The sequence below is a fragment of the Clavelina lepadiformis genome, chromosome 3 (assembly GCF_947623445.1).
Source record: "Clavelina lepadiformis chromosome 3, kaClaLepa1.1, whole genome shotgun sequence".
In the NCBI taxonomy this organism is placed as follows: Eukaryota; Metazoa; Chordata; class Ascidiacea; order Aplousobranchia; family Clavelinidae; genus Clavelina; species Clavelina lepadiformis.
In genome coordinates, this window is record NC_135242.1 from 7,922,195 (window position 1) to 7,943,108 (window position 20,914).

At 35.3% G+C, this 20,914-nt stretch overlaps 2 protein-coding genes across 3 annotated transcripts; one reads left to right on the forward strand and one right to left on the reverse strand.

Moving 5' to 3' along the window:
- The first annotated feature begins 4,021 nt into the window (after nt 1–4,021).
- On the forward strand, nt 4,022–10,882 carry LOC143448722 (xaa-Pro aminopeptidase 1-like). The gene is made up of 16 exons (XM_076948568.1): nt 4,022–4,199; nt 5,164–5,289; nt 5,618–5,753; nt 5,905–5,984; nt 6,065–6,224; nt 6,564–6,645; nt 6,786–6,957; nt 8,091–8,231; nt 8,914–9,050; nt 9,154–9,225; nt 9,329–9,413; nt 9,525–9,675; nt 9,819–9,908; nt 9,991–10,067; nt 10,171–10,269; nt 10,526–10,882. The coding sequence occupies exons 1-16, from the start codon at nt 4,083–4,085 to the stop codon at nt 10,640–10,642; spliced, it is 1,842 nt and encodes a 613-aa protein (XP_076804683.1). The 5' UTR covers nt 4,022–4,082; the 3' UTR covers nt 10,643–10,882.
- A 1,177-nt stretch (nt 10,883–12,059) lies between these two features.
- On the reverse strand, nt 12,060–20,728 carry LOC143448720 (alpha-2Da adrenergic receptor-like). 2 transcript variants are annotated; one of them, XM_076948567.1, is made up of 9 exons: nt 20,444–20,728; nt 19,511–20,075; nt 14,968–15,071; nt 14,587–14,712; nt 13,987–14,102; nt 13,565–13,848; nt 13,051–13,457; nt 12,550–12,685; nt 12,060–12,440 (listed from the first exon to the last, which is right to left on the reverse strand). In XM_076948567.1, exons 2-9 carry the CDS (start codon nt 20,036–20,038, stop codon nt 12,267–12,269), a joined length of 1,875 nt encoding a protein of 624 aa, XP_076804682.1. In that variant the 5' UTR covers nt 20,039–20,075; nt 20,444–20,728; the 3' UTR covers nt 12,060–12,266. The 2 variants fall into 2 exon arrangements, with proteins under 2 accessions (XP_076804682.1, XP_076804681.1); XM_076948566.1 differs by having other exon boundaries at nt 20,440–20,728.
- Between the last annotated feature and the right edge of the window lie 186 nt (nt 20,729–20,914).

Consider the following 20,914-nt stretch of genomic DNA (forward strand, 5'->3'; position numbering starts at 1 on the left):
CAGATTTTACAAAATTTATTTTGCTAGTTCTACTCTAGTCCGAGTATTTAGAACCCAGTCCTTCCGGGTCAAGTATGACTTGGACCAGCAAACTTGTGCAAATGTACAGTAGTGGAATTTTCAGGTGCTGGTAGCATTCTCCAAGTAACAATACTTTGTAGTTCATAGAATTTTGCTAAGAGACAATTACCTAGTTTAAATGATTATAGAAATTTTTCATTTTTTCTGAAATATCACGTTTTGCGGTGGAATATCTATAAATAGGTTACGATTTAAAACGCGACTTTTGTTTTAGGTAGTCTTTTCACTTCTGGCTTTCTTGGTCTGTAATATAGATCGTGAAAGTATGTAAATATACTGCATAATATATTTGTTATGAGTCAAATTCTGGTAGACTGATCGTTGGTGTTAATTAATGGTTCATTCTCCACCTCTGTTCCCACTGAGGTTATGTGTAACTTCCTGATGGAGCATAATTGCTACGATAACGAGATAGAACTTGTATATCCAAAATGAGGATTAATTATCCAAGGAGCCTTTGTTTACTATAAAGAGATATGTGATAGTACACACATTTTCCAGACATTTTTGCGTTAAATTTTGGCATCATGATGCCTTCAATCTAAAATTGCGTTCAATGGGGCCTGATCGTCACATTGCTCAGTTTATGACCGCATTTTGCACTTGGAAGACGCTGTTTCCATTGTATTCCAAGTTGTGACGTTATTATTATATTTCTGTTATTTACCGCGCTATAACATAACATCATACTTGCATCATCATCTTCGAGTCTAAAAGTCCAAATCATTTTCTGTTATTGATAAGCGCATTACGCCTCAAGTTGGAATCCTGTTTCTTTAATTGTTTCCTTCAGTGTATATATGTACCGTTGCATGCTATGATTTCATTATTCATTATTCAGTATTGAGTATTGAGTTTTTCCAGTACCTAGTTTAGAGTTTTGAGAGTTTGATGAATGAGAAGAGATAGATTGTAACAACTCGTTGAACAATTTCCCTAAGAGATCTTGTAATTTAAAGAGCTGCGCTTTGATTGCTAATGGGTTCTTAAAATTATTTTTTCATGAACAGTAATATTGTTGCAATTTTTCGTGTTTGTTTGAAATAATAAGGAAAAGTGAAATTAATCAGATTCTCAATGTTTTAAATTATATAATCTATTTATAGTTTAGGAATTTCTAGACAGAATTCGCCACCTACTAATTGTTCTTAAGAGTCTGATTGCAATTTATTAAGTTAATTGTGGTATACACCGAAAGTGTAAACCACATTCGCTGTTTTCTTGGCAACCACTGATGTTCAATTCAATTGCCTCCATATAATAGAGTGCCTCAGGGGTCAGCACCCGCACCAAGATTATCATGCATTTAGAGTAATATAATCAACCTAAAACAGACTCCAGAAATGTGGTTATATGTAGATGACTACAGTTAAGCTAGATATATAATGGACCTAAAGTTCAAATTGGGTAAAAGCATGTTTTGCAATCACAAATACCTTCATCAAGCAATAAATCAATAAGCAAATGATAACAATGATAAAATGTGCTTTAAGGTTCTGGGCTTTTTCACGACTTGCAATTGTGAAGCTCCCCAGAAATGCACCAACCATGTCATCACTAGATACCTCGCAAACAGTTTGCTTAATACACTAGCACGTATAAAAGCTGAGACCCTGGACTGGACCTACGGCTAACATGCAACAGGTGACAAAATACCATTTTTACGACAAATATTGCAGGAATTCTCTACACATAGGCTATATTTTAAAAGTAAGATAAATGTTAGCCTATTGATTCTGTGCAGTTACCGTGCTTACTTCAAAGCTTGACCAAGAACTGAAAAGATGTGAACATCGGAAAAAAGTATTTAATATGAAAACATAACTGCATCAGAAACAGTCCCAATTTCTTGACTCTCAACGAAGTTTCTACAGTATTTGTTAAGATTGCGTACAAGGACAATCGGTTCCAACTGGCCGTCGCATGTTTATTTGCGATATACTGCATTTTCACATGTCTGTGGGGCAAACCTGGTTTTTTTCTTCCAACTTTGCTTAACGGCATAAGATGTTTAATTGCCATCTGCAACACAAGAACTTAATATTTGTTTGTTCCTGAGGTTGTTTTCATCATCGCTTCCATTGGAGAATAAACTATTCTATATCAGCAAATTTTATTATTAAAGTGTACTGGGTGAGTCGATATATCATAATCTGGAATATGGAACCAGGGATAACAAAAGTTTCGTTGTCTCTTGGATGAATTGCATGAAGCTCATAAGTCATGGCATATAGAAAATTGACAAAATATTTTTATACAATGATCTGGAAGCTGACTAAACTTAAAAATAATGGCAAGGAATTAAACGATAGTGCCTCATTTTTCCTTTGAGCTTATTTGTGGAGATTTCTACATTAGTATCCCTGCTAAACATTGTATAGTTATAACAATGGTCATTAAATTTACATGGTTACGAGAATTAAAAGTTAAGACTATATAGAGTGTTTAATTCACACGTTAAAGGTGAAGGATTTTCAAAAACTTTATGCAAACTGTTTACCCAAAATAAACATAATAATCAATATTGCCATTAAGAATAGGTTTGCAGTTTGTCTGCTATTTCCATTGGACTAAACGCACTTTTGATGAAGTGGCGTCTACTCTCTTATACCTAAATTGAAAACACTGGTTACCGTTATTTTCCCGAGAATAATGTAACTTACATAAAGAACAGTTCTATGATCTAGTTCACGTTTGCACACTGCATTGAAGGCCTGATGGGAAAGATTTATGAGTTATGAGTTCACAATACCAGGTCTATTTTCTGATATTGGCAACTCGGCTTGTGCAAGTGAATTCAATTCAGATGCACAAAATCGAACGCTCTATCCGGTTGAGGTTTTGTTAACGACGATGAGAATATATCGAGCTTGGAAGAGCTCTTTAGGTTCAGAGAAGAGAAACTATTTTCAAGTGAAGCTATGGCGTAAATGCATTCTACCACCGCTAAAGCAATTGTGCTTTTTTTTGAATGAAAGATGGTTTAGGCCAAAATTCATTTAAAAATAAAGCATTCAAAATCTTGCATTGCTTAGTTTCTTTTGGGGCTCGACTTTCATAACCACTTCATATATATAAGCTGCTTCTTGTCCTTAGCTGTGGCTAACTGTAATTTATTTTATTTAATTAAGAACTGTTATTAGGTAGCCATAGGTGTATTTTTTGTGAACAACGTGTCTGGAAAACGTTCTGTAGGCTACGTGGCACCTTATCTGAAAGACGAATTGGTTGGACAAAGAGTAAACGCAAAAAAACAAAAAACATTATTTCAGTGAATAAAGCGTGAAGTATGTCCTGTAGGTTACTCCTGTCCCTGTTTAACGATCAAGGTAGCTAACGTTACAGAAGTCATGAATTTTAAACTAATAATTAATTAATTAAGGTACCTGTACCAAATAAGGCCCACCTAACACTTTTTTGAACACTTAGTAAACCGTTTTACAAAATGGAGAGGTATTTTCTTGAGTTGGGACGGTGCAAACCCAAATCCGAATGCCGAATATCGCCTGGGTGAAAGATTTGGACGAACACGACTAAGTTACTAACACTGGCTTTGTCGAATATAGGCTAACATTACCTATAAATTTATCGACTTTGGTGAGAAATGCTGATCTAGTTTTAAGGTCATTTAGGCTAACAAACGACTTTTGGTTCTTAATCTCCTTTAAATATTATTCGTTTTTAAATAAAGCAAATTGTTTAACGATTGCATCACATTACAAATAAATTCTGGTACTTCTGGATGAACTTTTATTCTTTGATGTTGATACGAATACATTCGGAATTCGTTCGTGTCGACACCATGATAATCGTTTCCTCAAGCCTCACGGCACATCCCTAATATTTTCAGATTTTCCAAAAGTTTTCGACTCCGGTGCTTTCCCTATTCTGCATCATAAATGAGTGACAGGTATAAGTAGTTTTAACATTTCGTTTGTGGTTGTAGTTTGCTTATCATCAAAATTAAGAGGTATAGGCTATTATTAGGTCATACTTGCAAAATGAAGACAAAAGATACGACAAACACATTGCTCAAGCTTCGTAAAGTCATGGCATCTGCAATTTACACTAATCATCCTTTGAAAGCTATTATTGTGCCTTCTTCTGATGCTCATCAGGTAAGCTGCCTTAAAACTGTAAAATTGGCTAGTTTTCATAGCATTTTTTGAGATAGAGGTCTCTGTGCTTTAAGAAAAAACTTATTCAGTACAACTTAGCCCAATCTATATAACTAAACTTGCATTTATGGCCAGTGGAAAACTTGAATTTACTCCCCAAAATAACATGTTCTATAATTGCTCTTGAAAATAGAAGTAGTCGCAGATAACGAAATGCGATTTACAAAAAGGAAAGGACGTAAAACACTTATGCTCCAAACAAATGGGTTCATAAGAGGGCCATAGCCCTTGCATAGGCTAGTGGCTGAGTGGTTAAAAGTAATCAGTTTTGCTGGAAATTTCTTGTATTTCCTTAAGTAAATAACACTGCCCAGAGTGAATGGCAGTCCCTTTTACAATTCTTAGGTTCTATTCCTCTACCCAGAAAACCAAGCGATGTATTTCAATTTGAACACGGAGAAGCCAAATTATGTTTAAATGACTTGAGTTAAACATTTGTGTTTAAGCCAACATTGACTTACGAATTAACTAGATCAGAAAATAAAAAAAAATTTTATGAAGACTTTTCTGTAGCTATGTTGTAGTTATGATTAAGAAACGTAGGATTATTGCACACCTTGGTATAGTTAAAATTATTTAGGTGAAATTAAAATTTACATGGTATGGTTGAATAGAGGTAAAATGTACCTTTGATGGGTAAAATGTGTTTATATTAAAAGGTAGGTCTCTCTCGATAAAATATTCAATTTGCTGCAAGTGTTTATTTTGTTTAGGTAAAAAAAACTTGTAAACAATGGGGTTATATTTGAAATTAAATTTGCGACTTGATTATTATCATAAAGGCTCAGTAACATTTTTAGTTTTTATTTTGTAAAGACTGTAGTTATGGTATGGTAATTTTCTTTCCAGAAACGTATTACTTGCTTAGAAAATAAATAAAAAGGTTAAGAAGTTTCATTGACAGAGTGAATACCTAGCAGAATGTGACTTGAGAAGGTCTTTTATATCTGGATTCACAGGATCAGCTGGCACTGCAGTTATAACTCAAAAAGAAGCTGCTCTTTGGACTGATGGGAGATATTTTCTGCAGGTATTTTATAAAAGTTACTCAAGGTTTGTGTTCCTCATATCGGGTCATTTTTTGTTCCATAAAGATGGGTCCACACAGAGTGAGGCAGTAAAGAGAGAATGACAAATTTGTTGTTTGTTAATTGTTCCATAAAAGCAAGTGTTTAACAAACGTGAAACATACTGATACACTCACGCTGTGTAGACCCAGCCCAGTTGTCAGAGGTTTGTAAGATACATGTTATGGTTTATAAGAATGTTGATAACAATAAGTAACTGCATACTGCAATATGCTTGGAGAGCAAAGTGCCTAGAAATGCTTGAATGAAAAACATAACATCTCCCTTCAGGCTGAACAAGAGCTTGATACAAACTGGATTCTGATGAAGATGGGGTTAAAAGATACCCCAAGCATTGAAGATTGGCTTTGCTCTGTTCTTCCAGAAGGGTCATATGTTGGAGTGAATCCTTTTCTGTATTCATCAAGTATGTTTTATATTCGGTTGATTTTTTGCAGAATATTTAATATGTTTCGATTAGTTTCAATGTTAATTTTCAATATTGTTTCAATATTTTTCAATTGAAATGACAACAATTTGTTGATGCAGAATTAAATTTATTATTTTTCATTGGAAAGGTTCATGGAATAAAATGAAAATTGCCCTGGAAAAACAAGGTCATAGGCTGTTAGAAACAACTGAAGATTTGGTTGATCAGGTAAATAGCACAGAGTTGACATTTCAACCATTGCTTTCTTTTTACCAAACTCTTTACTTGTAATGATCGTTGTTTATCAGGTTTGGGATAATCAACCTGTGGCACCAGCTACCTCCCTTATAACTGTGCAAGAAAATGTTGCAGGCAAAACTGTACGTGAAAAATTAAATGATCTTCGTCAGCGAATGATTAAAAATGGAGTAAACTGGCTGGTTCTAACTGCTCTTGATGAAGTGGCTTGTATGCTTGTTACATTATTTTAATAATTATCTTTCTTGATTCAAGAATTATTTATTGATATGGCTGTTTTATGATAATGTTAAAATTATGTTTGTGTAATCCTAGTATCATATTTCTGAATAATGCATAGTATTACAGCACATTGCATTAGTGTAGTTTCTATTGATTGCTTAGCAAGTTATACCTCTATTAACAACAGAAAACTGCTGTTATTTTTAAAGGCAAATTCAATTTTTCAGTTATGAAATACACCAGCATTGTTATATGTCTTGCAAATGGTGTAATGATTTCATTCTAATTTTCACTTTCCTGAATTTCGATTATGAAGTTTATGTTCAGGGCTTTACAATATGCGGGCATCTGATATTGAATACAACCCGGTGTTCTTTGCTTATTCTGTTGTTGGTTTCAATTCCACTCAGTGAGTATATAAAACATTAGCAAGAAGAAATAATTTTATTTTACCAACCCTTGATGTTACTGATGAAATCACTTGAGTTTGCCAGATTTTTTAAAATAAATTATGTAGTCACGGTAATTTTGTCCATTTGTATGTTGTAGTTTGTTTATTCATCAAAATCGAATCACTGATGAAATCAAAAACCATCTTACAAATGACGTTACCGTTCATGATTACGACAGTATTATTCCTTTTCTGGAGCAAAACTGTTCTTCCGAAAAGACTTGGTTAAGCACCAATTCAAGCCATGCTATTGTGTCTGCAATATATCAGGTTAAAAAGCATTATAAAGTGTGCAAGTTATGTAACTATAATGCTGTCTAAATATAACAGCAACTCTGTCCTGGTCATTTTTTTTAATTTGAGATCGGGCTTTCCTGTGTTTTGTTATTTTATTGCACTTATTGCTTGTTACTGACTTTCACTACCAAATGCAAAGTAAAAATGGTTGTTAAAAACCAGAATGTCAAACTGGAACCAAATCTGAACCTTTAAATCGGTTTGGCTCGCTATTTTTGAGAAACCAAACTGGAAAAAAATAAACCAGATTGGAGATAAGTGACTACTTGTTAAATACAATAATTTCACAGAGAAGCTATTAAAGACATGTTTCCAATTGTTATCAACTGTGCTTATTTTGAAATGGAAAAAGTCCTGATCTAGGAAATGGTGACTCCTCACACAATTCCCTGAGTTAAAATGGTGCCACTTGGGCAATGCAGCTGAAGAGAATAATGAAGGATATTAGCCTCACTCTGTATTTTGAGCTTGGAGTGAACAGGCATGTGCTGAACTTGAACCTATAGCAGAGTATATTTGTGCATTCAATGCAAACCTGAACCAATGAAGTCGGAAAGCCTGAATTGGAGATAAATCATTTTTAAATGCAGTTCGACACCCTGTTTGGAACTGTATGATAATTATGTTAATTGCATAATCTAATATTTTTGTGTAAATGAAAAGTTGCACTTTCTAATCATGAAAGTTATTTGTCATTATTGTAAATTATACATTTTACCATTAGTTTTGTTATACCAACAATATAACCAACATTAGTGGACTTGGCTTTGGAAATTAATTAGACTTCGACGAGGAGTTTTAGTCTCTGTTGTTAGACTTACAAAAACATTGTCATAGTTTACCGATTTTTCTTTTGCCAGCTTTGTTTACTCAATTCTTGCCTTCCTGTGATAAAAAATGTAGTGATCAGGTATTTAAATTCAGTAACAATGTTGTTGGTTTAAGTGGTGTTGTGCAAACAAAAACTTACAAGTCAAACACCAACCCAGTTACATTGCTCTTACACAGATTCCTTTTGCCAATCCTTAGTTAGATTGAATGTAAGTTAAAATATGCTGTATCAAAATAAGCCAACATTGCTTATCACAAACAAATTTTATTTATAGATATATCGTGTCACAACAATGTATAGTCCAGTGAGCATGACAAAGTGCGTAAAGAATCCAACAGAAATAAACGGCATGATTGTGGCTAATAATCGTGATGCTGTTGCACTTTGCAGATATTTTCATTGGATGGATATGGAGGTAATGCTAAACAAAGCATATTAATGTTTTGTTGGAAATAGAATTCTTGCATGAATTGAAAATTTCTTTAAACACTATACTTTTACATTTAACAACTAAACTATGTATCCATCAACCGTCGGGTTAAGCCATTTCTCTTTAATATTTCAAAAAATATATTGGGATTTGTACAATACCGTATGTCATTGTCATTCCACCTTGCGTTACAAATTTTTTGGAAACATGTGAAATTTTGCGATGGTGGCTAGGTTATGCTTAGCAGTCTGTGGTTCTGAGGTCAAGTTATGCTTAACCTAACATGCTCAAACTATCAACTGTATAAAGAAAGAAAGGATGTATTATAATAAAGAACACAATGCAACAGTATTATATCACTACCAAGAAAGGTGTGAAAATAATTGGCGGACAGATGTATGTATTTGCATGCACAGAGAGATTATTAGCGCACATGTGAATACACATGGATTTCTATGATGCATGTGCTTATATTTTCATGAAAATTTAGGCTCCATTTGAAAATAACCTCAAAGAACTTTAGCTACTCTGAGATAACCAAGTTAAGAAATTCACAGAATAACCTTTATAGAGCTTATTGTCTTTGCAATAAACCATGTTTATACGGATGGCAAGTTGCTTATCCAACTTCACTATAAATCTTTCTTATGTATTTAATTCATTTTAGGTACCCAAAGGCAATGTTACAGAATGTTCAGCAGCAGCCAAATCTTTGGAATTCAGACAGCAGGAAGATGGATTTGTTTCACTCAGCTTTGCCACGATTTCAAGTTCTGGTCCCACTGGCTCTATCATTCATTACTGGTGAGGCAAGCTATATAGTTTGGTGGCCCTACAAAGCTGAAATACCCTCACATATTATCCGTAAGATTTAAGATCTTAGTAAAATCGAGACTGATTCATTTAGCCCGAATAAAGATGATGACAAGCCAGTGAAGGCTGACCAGTTGTATCTCTGTGACTCTGGAGCACAATACAGGTTTTTGTGTTGTTCATTCATTCTTCATCATTTTCATGTTTGAGTTATAGTTTATTGTCAAGTTTAGGAGTTTAAATCCTTTCATTGTAATCATTTTCTTCAGAAATGGGACGACAGACACGACCAGAACAATGCACTTTGGAACACCTAGTCAGCATGAGAAGGACTGCTTTACACGTGTTTTAAAGGTAGAAATATATGAATGACACACACCAACATCTACTACTCTGTTAATCGAAAATTCATTCTTTTAAACTCATGTTAGTAAAAAGAAATTGCTAACTTCATTTTAACACTAGGGCCACATCGCACTTGCAAGCGTCGTGTTTCCTGAAGGAGCAAAAGGTTTTTGGCTAGACGCGCTAGCCAGGATGCATTTATGGAAAGTTGGCCTCGATTACAGACATGGCACCGGGCATGGTGTAGGAAGCTTTCTTAACGTTCATGAAGGTAAAGCTGACAAGATTGTGACTTGCGAATGGAGCGCCTAAGATTTTGCTCTTCAATATTTTCGTAATACAGTTTGTTGGCAATTATTTGAGAAAACACAATTTGTAGCATTTGCTTGTAAATTAGTCATTCTCAAAATGCAGGGCCTGTTGGTTGTTACATTGGAAATAGTAGCAGAGTAGTGCCATTCGCTGCAGAAGTGGACCTGAAACCAGGCATGGTCATTACAGATGGTGAGAAAAGAGCTATCATTTTCTATTTTAGAGTTAGTGTTTTGATATGATACAAATGAAAAGTAACCCCTTCTATTCACAGAACCTGGTTATTATGAAGATGGCAAGTTTGGCATCCGCATAGAAAATGCTCTACTATGTAAAAAAGCAGAAACACAGGTTTGCAATGTCTTAAATGATACCAGTTGATACACAGTTTATATTGAATAATATTGTATTTGTTGCTATTTTGTGGTTTAATCTGAGCGTGTGTGTCGTTTAGCACAATTTCGATGGAAAGGAGTTTTATACTTTTGAGTCCCTGGCGCTCATCCCCATCCAACAGAAAATGATTGACAGAAGTTTGCTCACGGAAGATGAGGTGAATGAACATACGATACAGTAAAACAGTACAACAGTACATGGACTGGGAGTTGAACCATATATGAAATAACTTTAGGGTTATGATCTTGCAAACAATTATTAAGATGCCTTTTTACGGACATGTGGTTATATCATGATAATACGCGTTGTGCCTTTTCGGTGAACCTTTTACTTCCAAAATAGCCATTTTATGCAATTGGCTGTTATTTAAACGACGTTGATTGGTCAGTAGCCCAGTTGATATTAATTTGCAGATTTCGTGGCTAAACGCATACCACCACCGTTGTCGCGAGGTGGTTGGAAACATGTTGAAGCAGAGAGGTTATGAGGCGACCTTTGAATGGCTGATGAAAGAAACTCAACCATTTTGAAACGTCCGCTTTCACCACTGCTTGACGTGCAAATTACAGAACAGAATCGATGTTGCTATTTCTAATTGTAAACAGCATATTATTATTATGTGTGAAATTTGGTTTACTGATTCCTTTATCTTTTACGCTGAATAAATTAAATGATTACGAATTCATCCACAAAACATCTACAACCCAGTGTAAACACTCCGATTTTGTTCGTTATACATAACGAGCAACAAAATAAAAAAATCAAATTTATTTATGCAATTGTCTCCATCGGCGCAACCTATTCGCAGTTCGCCAATGCAAATGGTTTGTTCGTGAAAAGTTACGGTATCCTAAAAACAACATTTTTGTAAAACAGTAACCCGCAATTATCTAAGCGTGCTTTCGTCCTGAAAACTTTGCTTGATTTTAGGGTTTACGAAAAGAATTTTAAAAATAGCTTTTGTAACTGTAAAAGTCGGCAGGGTGTTCACGTTTTGAACGAAATTCGTCTAAACAACCATGAGTAATTTCTGTTGTCCATCTTTAGCTCAAAAGGATCGATTTCGCTATATCATGACTTTTACGACAATCATAAAATAATGATGAGTAGTGTGACTTTGCGAAATTTTGAACAGGATCCGCCCTGTTTCCGGTTTGCATTTTCTTGTAAAATTTTGGAATGGAAACAAGTGAATTAACTTCCCACAACAATAAGCATGCATATTGCATATGCATTTGGTAATGTTTTGGGATTGACAAGGACGAACTTTAAACTTCAGAAAGACACAAAGCTGCTAATACGACACAGAGCAGCCTGCTTATGACGTATTAAGTTACCCTAAATTCTACCCTAATTCAAGTGACAAGAATATAATTGCATCAAGCAAAATAGCCTAGTCTTTTTAAAGAATTTGACTTACAAAAAATTCTTTTTTGCATCAGTGCAATATACGGCAGAGATCCGCTTGATCAAATCTCCCACGCGATAACTTTTATATATCATTGCCCTGGCCCTATTTCCAACTAACTTATACTTACTGGCGTTTGAATATTGCAAAATGTTTTTTTTATTTACCCGACATATTAAAGGTAAACAAACACACAATAAAAATTTTGATACGTCTATATATAAACAGGTTTTAACGGAAATAGGACTGCAAAAACTTTAGGCAGATCATTGCAGCAGACACTTCATTTTTCGTTTTCATTCAGTTTCACATTTTCAATCAGAGTCAGTGACTTGACTCAAGTCACATTTTGCAAAGGCTTTTTTGGATTCGAGTTTCTTCCTAAGAAATTACTTGGCTCAAGTCAGTTATTTATGTTACTGTTGTAAATTAGGATTCCGCATTTAGGTAAAACGATTGTTTTGCTTCCGTCCAAACACATTACAGTGCAATATAAAATGACGCTTTTTGTCTATGAGCGCGGAAGGGGCAGCAAGAGCTTTTGTATCGCTTGACTTCAGATATAATATGACTTGAATGGACTCGATTCTTATTTTCCAAATGACACGACTTGACTTGAGTCACTACTTCAAAAGAACTTTACTTGATTTGCGACTCGATTTTGATGACTTGATTACGAGTTTACCACCCTGTTTTTAACACAAAAAACTTCCTTTTTGCAACTTGAGTTTACTATTCGACAGACTTCACCACTTAGGCGACTTGCAAAAGAGTCGTTTAAAGGCCCGGCGAAAGTCTTTGTTAAATACAGTATACAAGATTGGATTGATTCCGCTATTAAGATAACCGAGCCAGAAAAACACTTTGAAGAGAATCGTGTCAATACAGCATGTCCGGCAGACGGCGTAAATGAGGTAGGTCTGCAAAACAAACGCCATACCTTCAGTAGCTGGTTTGGAAGATATAAATACTGGATAAGTTTTATTGAAACATCAAGTGAATTACTGGCTGTAGTGAAAATACGCTTACAGAAAAGAAGGGCATCCAGCAGAACATGAAGCAACCGGTCACCACGCAAATAATAAAGACGAATCTTCTTTCCCGACGGGATGCGCCCATGCATGTGCTCTGTGTTGACATTGTACTGCATCGACGAGAAACTGACCTATATGTCAACACATGGTAGTCAATTATTACAGCCTTTGCTTTTCAAGTTTATAAGCTTAGTTAGGAACCATTTACTACACTGCAAGGAGGTAAAAACTTCCGCTTGAAAGTACATCTAAGCGGACGACATCAAAAATTGTGACGTGACGCATGCGATCAAAATCATAATTAAATGAAAAGGGGATTATGCGATCCTAATTGGAAGTTAGCCAGGCAGGTATGGAAACAGCAACTTGATAGAAACCTGGGAAATGTTCAGAGTAGTTATATAATTGACGCAAAAGCGGCACGCTTACAGCAGTAGTGTAATGGATATTTAAATTATAACGCCAAAACCAGTGTAAGGAGTTATCATCAACGTACGTTCTTCTGCTAGATATAACTGAAGTAAGACTTTGTAAACGACTTCTTGCATTTTCTGCCATGTCGGAAATATCCGTCCTAGAAAGCGTTGGCCTCTTAACCACAATCCTTGGATTTGAGGCATAATTCTTCTGTTGTACCGGACAAATTTTCTCACAGCAAGCTAGGAACCACATTTTGCCCTGTCGATCAATTACCCGATCATTGTCAGGTATGTTTAGCGCATTGGTGCTCGAAGCTAATCGAGATACAAGGGTGCTGCGTAAATCTTCTGATGAGAACGTTCCTTTTCGGGTTACGGGAATTTTCGGAATCGCAGGACGTTCCAGAAATAGACTATTTTCGTGTAACTCGCAATCCGGTTCATTTAATGCTGTTGCTGATATCAAATTCACATCGTCACATGACTGCAAAAATCAAAAACATGTATTTGTAAATAAACAATCAGAGCAAAATAATTTACAACGAAGTAGAATAACCTAAAAACAAGTAAAGTAAGTTTGCCAATATATACCATCGATAAATCCTTGCGCTCAAGTCTTGGTGAATGTTCGTCGGTAGGTGGTGACAGAAATTCTCCCTTACCCCATCTTGGCTGATTACTCGTGATGAATTCACACTTGAAATCTTTTGCTTCCGATCCGAGCAGTTTTATATCACAGGATTTTGAAAGTGTTACTTTTTCAGACCGCAGCATTTCAGGACTTCCATTAGAGTCCTCGCTGCCATTGTCACTGTCTAATCTATTGGTGTTTCTTCTGGTAACATACTTCCCACAATGTACAGCAGCACGTTCGTCTGCAAATGGCAATATTTTTTACTGTATAACCAGTTGATAAATTTCTTAAAACGAACATTACTTCCTCAAACAAAAGCGCTCAGCCTGTAATTCTTACAGTTCTTGGTTTTATTCACGATAAAACATATGAAGGTAACCTTGATGATTGTTACTCCCAGCTCGCCACTTCCACTTTCCTTCGTCAGTGACGATGTTGTCGTGGTGATTGTTGGATAGATATCGTAATTTCACTTCCGTCATATTAACATGTTGCCTGAGAGATAATATCAAGAATTATATTAATGAAGTGTCTATAATTAAAGATTTTATCTGATAGGCTTTTCCAGTAAAAACACATCAGTTAGATTTTATCAGTTTGGCGATGCAATCATTTTACTGCACATTTGTTCCATTTAACGCCATAAACATCTAACTTCTATATTCCTATGTATGTATAAGCCATAAATCATATATCGGTTTTATAGTTAAAGTTTTATTTCGATGCAATTCTTGAAAATGAAACAATATTTTATACGGTTCTCATAAATACCTATGTGACACACGCAGCTCTGACCAAGTAGTCAAAACTCAAAAATAGTGGTAAACGTTAATTTCAAAGGTTATTCGTTACATTTACAAAATTATACTAAAATTGTAGTCCAAATTAACAAGGGGGATCAAGCTGTTTACTGGTTTACTGTAAGTCAACCATATAGGCCATAAGGTGATATGTTTTTTATTAAATTCCTTTTGATTACCTCTGGGCTCGCCGAGATCGTCTTGCAGCTTCTAGCTTCCTCCCTATCATATAGATCTTGATGTAAACCGGAAAAATGATGCAGCTCGGAATAAAGAACGACAAAGAGCAGGATAGTATGATAAACCTGAAAAGAACAATGGGAATTTAAACTAATAACAACTTATAGTTTATATCCTATAGATACCTACATAGATATCTATATGGATATAGATAGATGGTATCTTATAGTTTAAATCAAGTAAACGTTTTATAACGAAAGTTGATATCGAAAACATACTAAATGCCAACATGCATAAGGTTAATAAATATTTTGACCTTAATGTTTAAACGATACAAGGCATACAAAAATAGTTTAACGCGTATAGGTTGCATAGCTTACCAGGAGGAATCATTAATAAAGCACTCCTGGTGTGTTTCTCCGTGAATTATCTCTGTATTTCCAGAAAATGGAAGCAGTGACACTGCGGCTGCGTAAATCCAGACCTACAAAGAAATTTATTTAGTTTTAACTGAAAAAACACATCGATTTTGAAATTGAAATCTAGATAATGTATTTCTGTTTGCTTTAATTAAATAAACCCAAGGTAAAAAGGCCATAGCCAGCACCTTGTGCATTTCGTGCTTCTGTTGTAGCATTCAGAGCACATTATATTGATTTATCGGATAGGCTTTATATGCCAGGTTAACTAAAGCCATAAGCGATTCCAGTTGTACACGGCAATCCGTACTCAATTTCAGCGGAGCTTTAAAAGACTAACGGTACAAAAGTATTTTGTTGTGTATACGCGTTTTGTATACATTGTTGGAAGATAAGATAGCGCATATACAGCTCTGTACCCTCGCGAGTAGTGTTGTGGGAATAATCAAACGCATTCTATTCATTGCCGGCGCAAATATGTCACGACTGTCACGTGCATTTGAAATTAATCAAATTCCGAGTTCTTGTGAAATATGAACAATAGACAGGTGTCATCTTCACAAATGGAGACATATGGCAGCAGCCATTTTAAATTTCATATTAGGGCATATACTGTATAAGCAACATAATAGCAATAGGGTCTTGAATCGATTAGAAAGAAAAAAGAATTCGAGCAGAATATATTTCAGAGGAGAATAATTGAATTGACGTTGACGCCATTGTGAAACACAAAAGTCAGTCATCGATTTGGGTCTCGTAACTATTATGATGTTGACGAGTAAAAACTATCTTGGTACAATTTTGATGTCGCTTTGTAAAGTTCTTTGTTGTAGCACGTGACCAAACAAAGGGAGAAAACGCCGTTGAAACAAAAAATAGTTACAGAAAATCCAGCTCAAATCAAAAATCGTGACTCAATCTATCTTTTAAAGCGGAAATTCTATTTTAAAAAGTCGATTAGGCGGGAAACGTGCTTTTCCTCAATGTCTGAATAATCTTCATAGGTAAAGAGTATGCTTTATTGGAGGTGTTTTGTTTATATAGAATATAGATGGTACAAAAAATTCGCATAAAAACGGATAAGTATGGTAATGGCTGATCATGTAAATTGTAAACGGATGGAATTTTAACCCGGATGGTTTTCTATTCTTTTTAGTACGTTTTAACCTCGGCTCCAATTGGTTTGTTATCCGGTTATCGTAGGCAATGGTTAGATTTTCCGGTCCCTTGGGCATATAACAATATAGGATACGTAGTTGATAACAGACCCATTCATTATCGCAAAAATCAATTGTGAATACAGCCCTTGCTATTTGAGACGGTGTTTTGATAAGATAAATCACTAAATAAGAGTGACGCTGTTCAAAAGTGATATCCAGCATCTTAATTTCACTTCACAAAGTGTTTGTGCCTGCCGCAAGGAGATTCCTGTCGCGCAGCATGAAAACTTTGAGGGTGGTTTTTTTGTGTTTTTTCCTGGCATTTTTTGGCTTATTCATTTAATTAAACTACTGGCGTTTTACATAGGTGTTTAAGTACGTTGAGAAAAATGTTGTTACCATGCCCGTCTTCACCTAAAGTACTGTGTATCTTCTAACTCTAACAATTCGTACGTTGAGATGTCCAAAAACTCCGGTCCGGTCCTATTCTTAGCCGTTTCCGAAAAAGTAGGCTTATTATACTCTTCAATTTGAAAGCTTGTGACAATGTGCCATTTTGTTCAAATTCAATCAAATTATAATTATCAATAACTTATCCCAGTTGTTGTTCAAAGCACTGAAAGGTAAAGGAAACGGAAGTCAAAAAACTTTTAGCGTAATGAATGTGCAATGAACGGACGTAAGTAAAATCAGCCTTCAGTGGTCATTTAAATTGCATTATTATTTACGTCACATGCATACAATATTGAATATATCTGGTATATTGTAGTTCTTACCCTTGTGGCTTTTAAATTTGATTAATGAAGACGTTAGGAGAATTGGGATCTTGTTTCAGTTGACTACCAAAGTATTCTTTTGTCTACGATCGCAATGCTTCGCTTGCATTGTCTTTTAGTTTTCGTTTGTTTATTTGAGAGAAAATGAAGTACTACAAGGTGATTTGGCAGTGGGAAAGTTTGTGGATTCAGAAGACATTAATCATATTTGAACAAAGTTAACTCTGCTAAACTACCGTGTCATTAAAAGCAAAGCAAGAAAGATGTAACAAAGCCGAAGTAGATTATCTGATTATGATGCCTTATAGTGCCAACGTTTGGCATGCACTTGATTGACAGGTGGTGCACACCATTACCAAAACAAGGTATTACAAAGTGTGTGGCGGCTTAAAAAGTGGAAAACCTCCCAAGAGCGACATTTCCCATGGGCCAAATGTCTTGAGCACAATGCACTGAGCTGGACGCACAGTAGATGACAAATTTCATGTTTGCAAAACCTGCCTGAATCTAGCAATCACGTCTGTTTTGAGTGATCTATACACAGAAGCCTAGTGAGCCAACAATTTTTACGTGATGTACATTTTGTATAGTTTACAAGAGATTTCGCTTATAACAGGTAAACATCGAAGATCCCGCCTTGTCTTGTGTCTGCTATGGCTCTAACATGGCCATAATTTTGTACACAGGTTCACAGATATTCACGCCATTAAATCTACGAAAAGAGAAATCAAAAATTTATCAACTGTTTAAAATATTTTCGCACAGTATTGCTTATAATTTCACTTGGTCAAAAATTCTAAGTGAAATTTTTAACACGATAAATTTTACCAAATATAGACATCGAAAATTGTTTACGAACAGTTACAAGTGCTGCAATACTTAAGAGGTATTTCATCAGACGATGCGTTTAACCAAATCCTGTCAAGACAGCTTTCGCGTAATCGAATTAAACGGTGCAACAGCTTGAACAAAAATGCATTAACACAAGGAAAAAGAACATTATCAATGTACTTTGAAGAAGAAGATCAAATGTCAGTTACTTCACTAATTTGAACTGTTTAAAAGGTCACGTAGATAACACGACGACCATAGTGGTCAGATAAGGCGTGTTACAATTACATACCAAATTTGCTGTTCTTAAGAAATTTCCACAGTCTGATCAAAAAACTGCAACAATTACAGCATTTGCATTTACCGACGTATGCAAAAAGGTAATTTTGTTCATTTAGGCATATAATTTTGTGAAAAGATCAATACGAAATTGCGTATAAAGGCCTTCTCATGTCGCCATGCGTCAACCTTTGCTAAAACTAAAGTAATTTAGATATAAAAGAAAAAAGAAATGGTTTTATGTTAATTGTATTAGGTATTGATTTTTTAATAAAGCTTCCTTGCATAGTGCGAAAAAGCAATATACACTTCAGAAACACCTCTTTTGATAAACTTGTTATGCAGGGAAATTTAAATCTACAGTTCGAGTATACGACAGACGATTTTTCATCTATGTGTAAAATTCAGTTTTTGACTTAAAGAATGTGCGAATAAATATGTTTGAAGGACGTGTCAAAATCTTGTTCATTTTCCGATTTCTATGGGAAATGTTGTAGATCGTCTTTCGCATTAAGACATATTTTCATCACGAACGACAAAAATAACGTCAAAGCACAACAAGTTTCCCTCCAATAGCCGATAACGTCGCTTGTAATGTCTTTGTTGATGTCAAAGCATACAAATCGCATTTAAAGATAAGTTCACTGGCATTAAGCCCCGCTTTATTGGTTTCTATGACATGTTAGCACGGACAACCAAGATTTTCCCAAAGATATATTTTTGCCCTTGTCTATCATCATAAAATTTCTAACTAGCAATTTTAGCGATTCATTGTTTTTGCTTTATGAAGATATGACACGTGTAAGTGCAACGTTCCCTAACGTCAACCACTTATGCTATGCGCTAATTATATGAATACGATCATGTAACGTATCATCATCAACTCATTAATCTTCGTTTTTCGCAACCAAGTTGACAGCCATAACAATTTCTTTAAATAAGTCGTTTGGTAAACTAATGCACATTCCCGGTGCAAAGTCCGCAGGCTATAAAAGTAATGTTTTTGTAAAACGCATGTTATCCGAAGGTCTTGTGAATGCCGTAATTTCGGGAGTTGCACTGTGTGCAGAGACGCACCATTTGCGAATTTTTTTGATCTTTCCACGTTTAATTATTAATGAGGGACATTGTTTAACGGACGTTGGGCTGAGTACGGTGTAGTGTTTTTCTCCCGTTTTTTAACTTGAAATTATCGGAAATTTTATCGAAATTTTTTGTTCAACTTCATCAATATAAATGATGTTTGCATGCATGCTGTCATGTTGCGCTATTTCATGATACCAAGGAATTGCTCTTATATATTTTTCCAAATTGGAATTAACCTTCCTACTTCCTTCACACAATTGCGATTACGAAAAGAACGTAAAACCAATGCAATAACCTAATAATAATTTTTTGAGATTAATTACCATATTTAACTACGACTGACCCAAAGGCCAAGAAAATAAAATTACTTACGAACAAAATAGCCAAACGAATCCTCGTCGGTGTCCTAAACTTTCTGTACGTGGTCGGGTACTTGACTGATATGTATCGGTCCAGGCCGATGAAGCAGATATTACAGATTGAAGCAGTGCATAGCAGGATATCCAAGGAAAGATAAATTCGACAGTAGACGTCACCGAAAGGCCAATAGTCCAAAAGTTCATTAGTTAATGTAAAGGGAACGACAAGTACCACCAGAAGGGCGTCAGATACAGCTAAAGACATAAGGTACGTGTTTTGGATATGTTTGTTGATGACGTTGTCTTTGAGAATGGCTACAACCACCATTACGTTTCCGACCAGCCCCAGAAGACAGAATAAACCGGTCAAAATGCTCAGCACGATTACGCTCGATGTGCTATAAGTTACACCTGCAGATTCCGTGGAATTATTCCCAAGGCATCTGCTCCTATCTTCTTCAAACTCCAGGGCATCAGCAAAATAACCAGTAGTAGCATTGTCAAACCGATTTATTGGAAAAGCAGTTGAACTTAAATCCATAGTTTGCTTCAGTTATATTACCACAGCACACAATAATCTGAAAAGAAACGCCCTCTTAACATTCAACAAATCTTCTTAAAGCTACCAATAAAATCGAGTGTTTACCCAGCCTCGTAAAATAAAGGCAGTCAAAAAGCAATGACACCAAAGCGTATTTTCTATCTTAAAATGAATTGGAGCTATGCTTTAAGCAAGATGTTCCTAAGTTTGTATTGACGGAACTATGAGGAAATAGTAGAAAACAAAAAAATGGGGTGTAGCAAAGAAATACCCGGGACAATTACATATTTTTTTATTGTACTTGCTTAGTAACATGTCAAGCCCACGGATTTAAACAAGACCTATTTACACTATCCATTAGTGACTAAAGCATTGCTGCCAATGAAAACTATGTTCCTTACTTACTTTCGCATTCATAGAACAAATGAAATGCTATCCTGACTTCAACCAACCAACCCATCGGCTATCCTGCGAGAAGCGGTCTGAGCGATTCGAGATGAAGCTGTGTGTCTTATAAATGTGACGTCACAATGTACTCGGTCGCGTTGTACAAGTAAACATGGCGATCTTTCGACTTGCCAGTATTTTTACAACCTGTTCATGCGTTTTTGTTTGTTTCTAAATAACGTCAAGTGAGGAAATAATGATGATTACGACTTTTTTAAAAGTTATATTAGTCTGTAAAATGGTACTCTGAGGTGGCGCAAATAAACCACAGATTTTTTATAAAAAAGCGTTAGAATTTATGGTAAATGCTCCACCAACTGCGTAAAACTACGTATAGTTACGTTTACGTAGGATAATTTAATTTGTAGATCAAACATACAGTAACGCTGGTACTAAGGTAACGTGTTAGCATGAAGAGATAAACTTGAG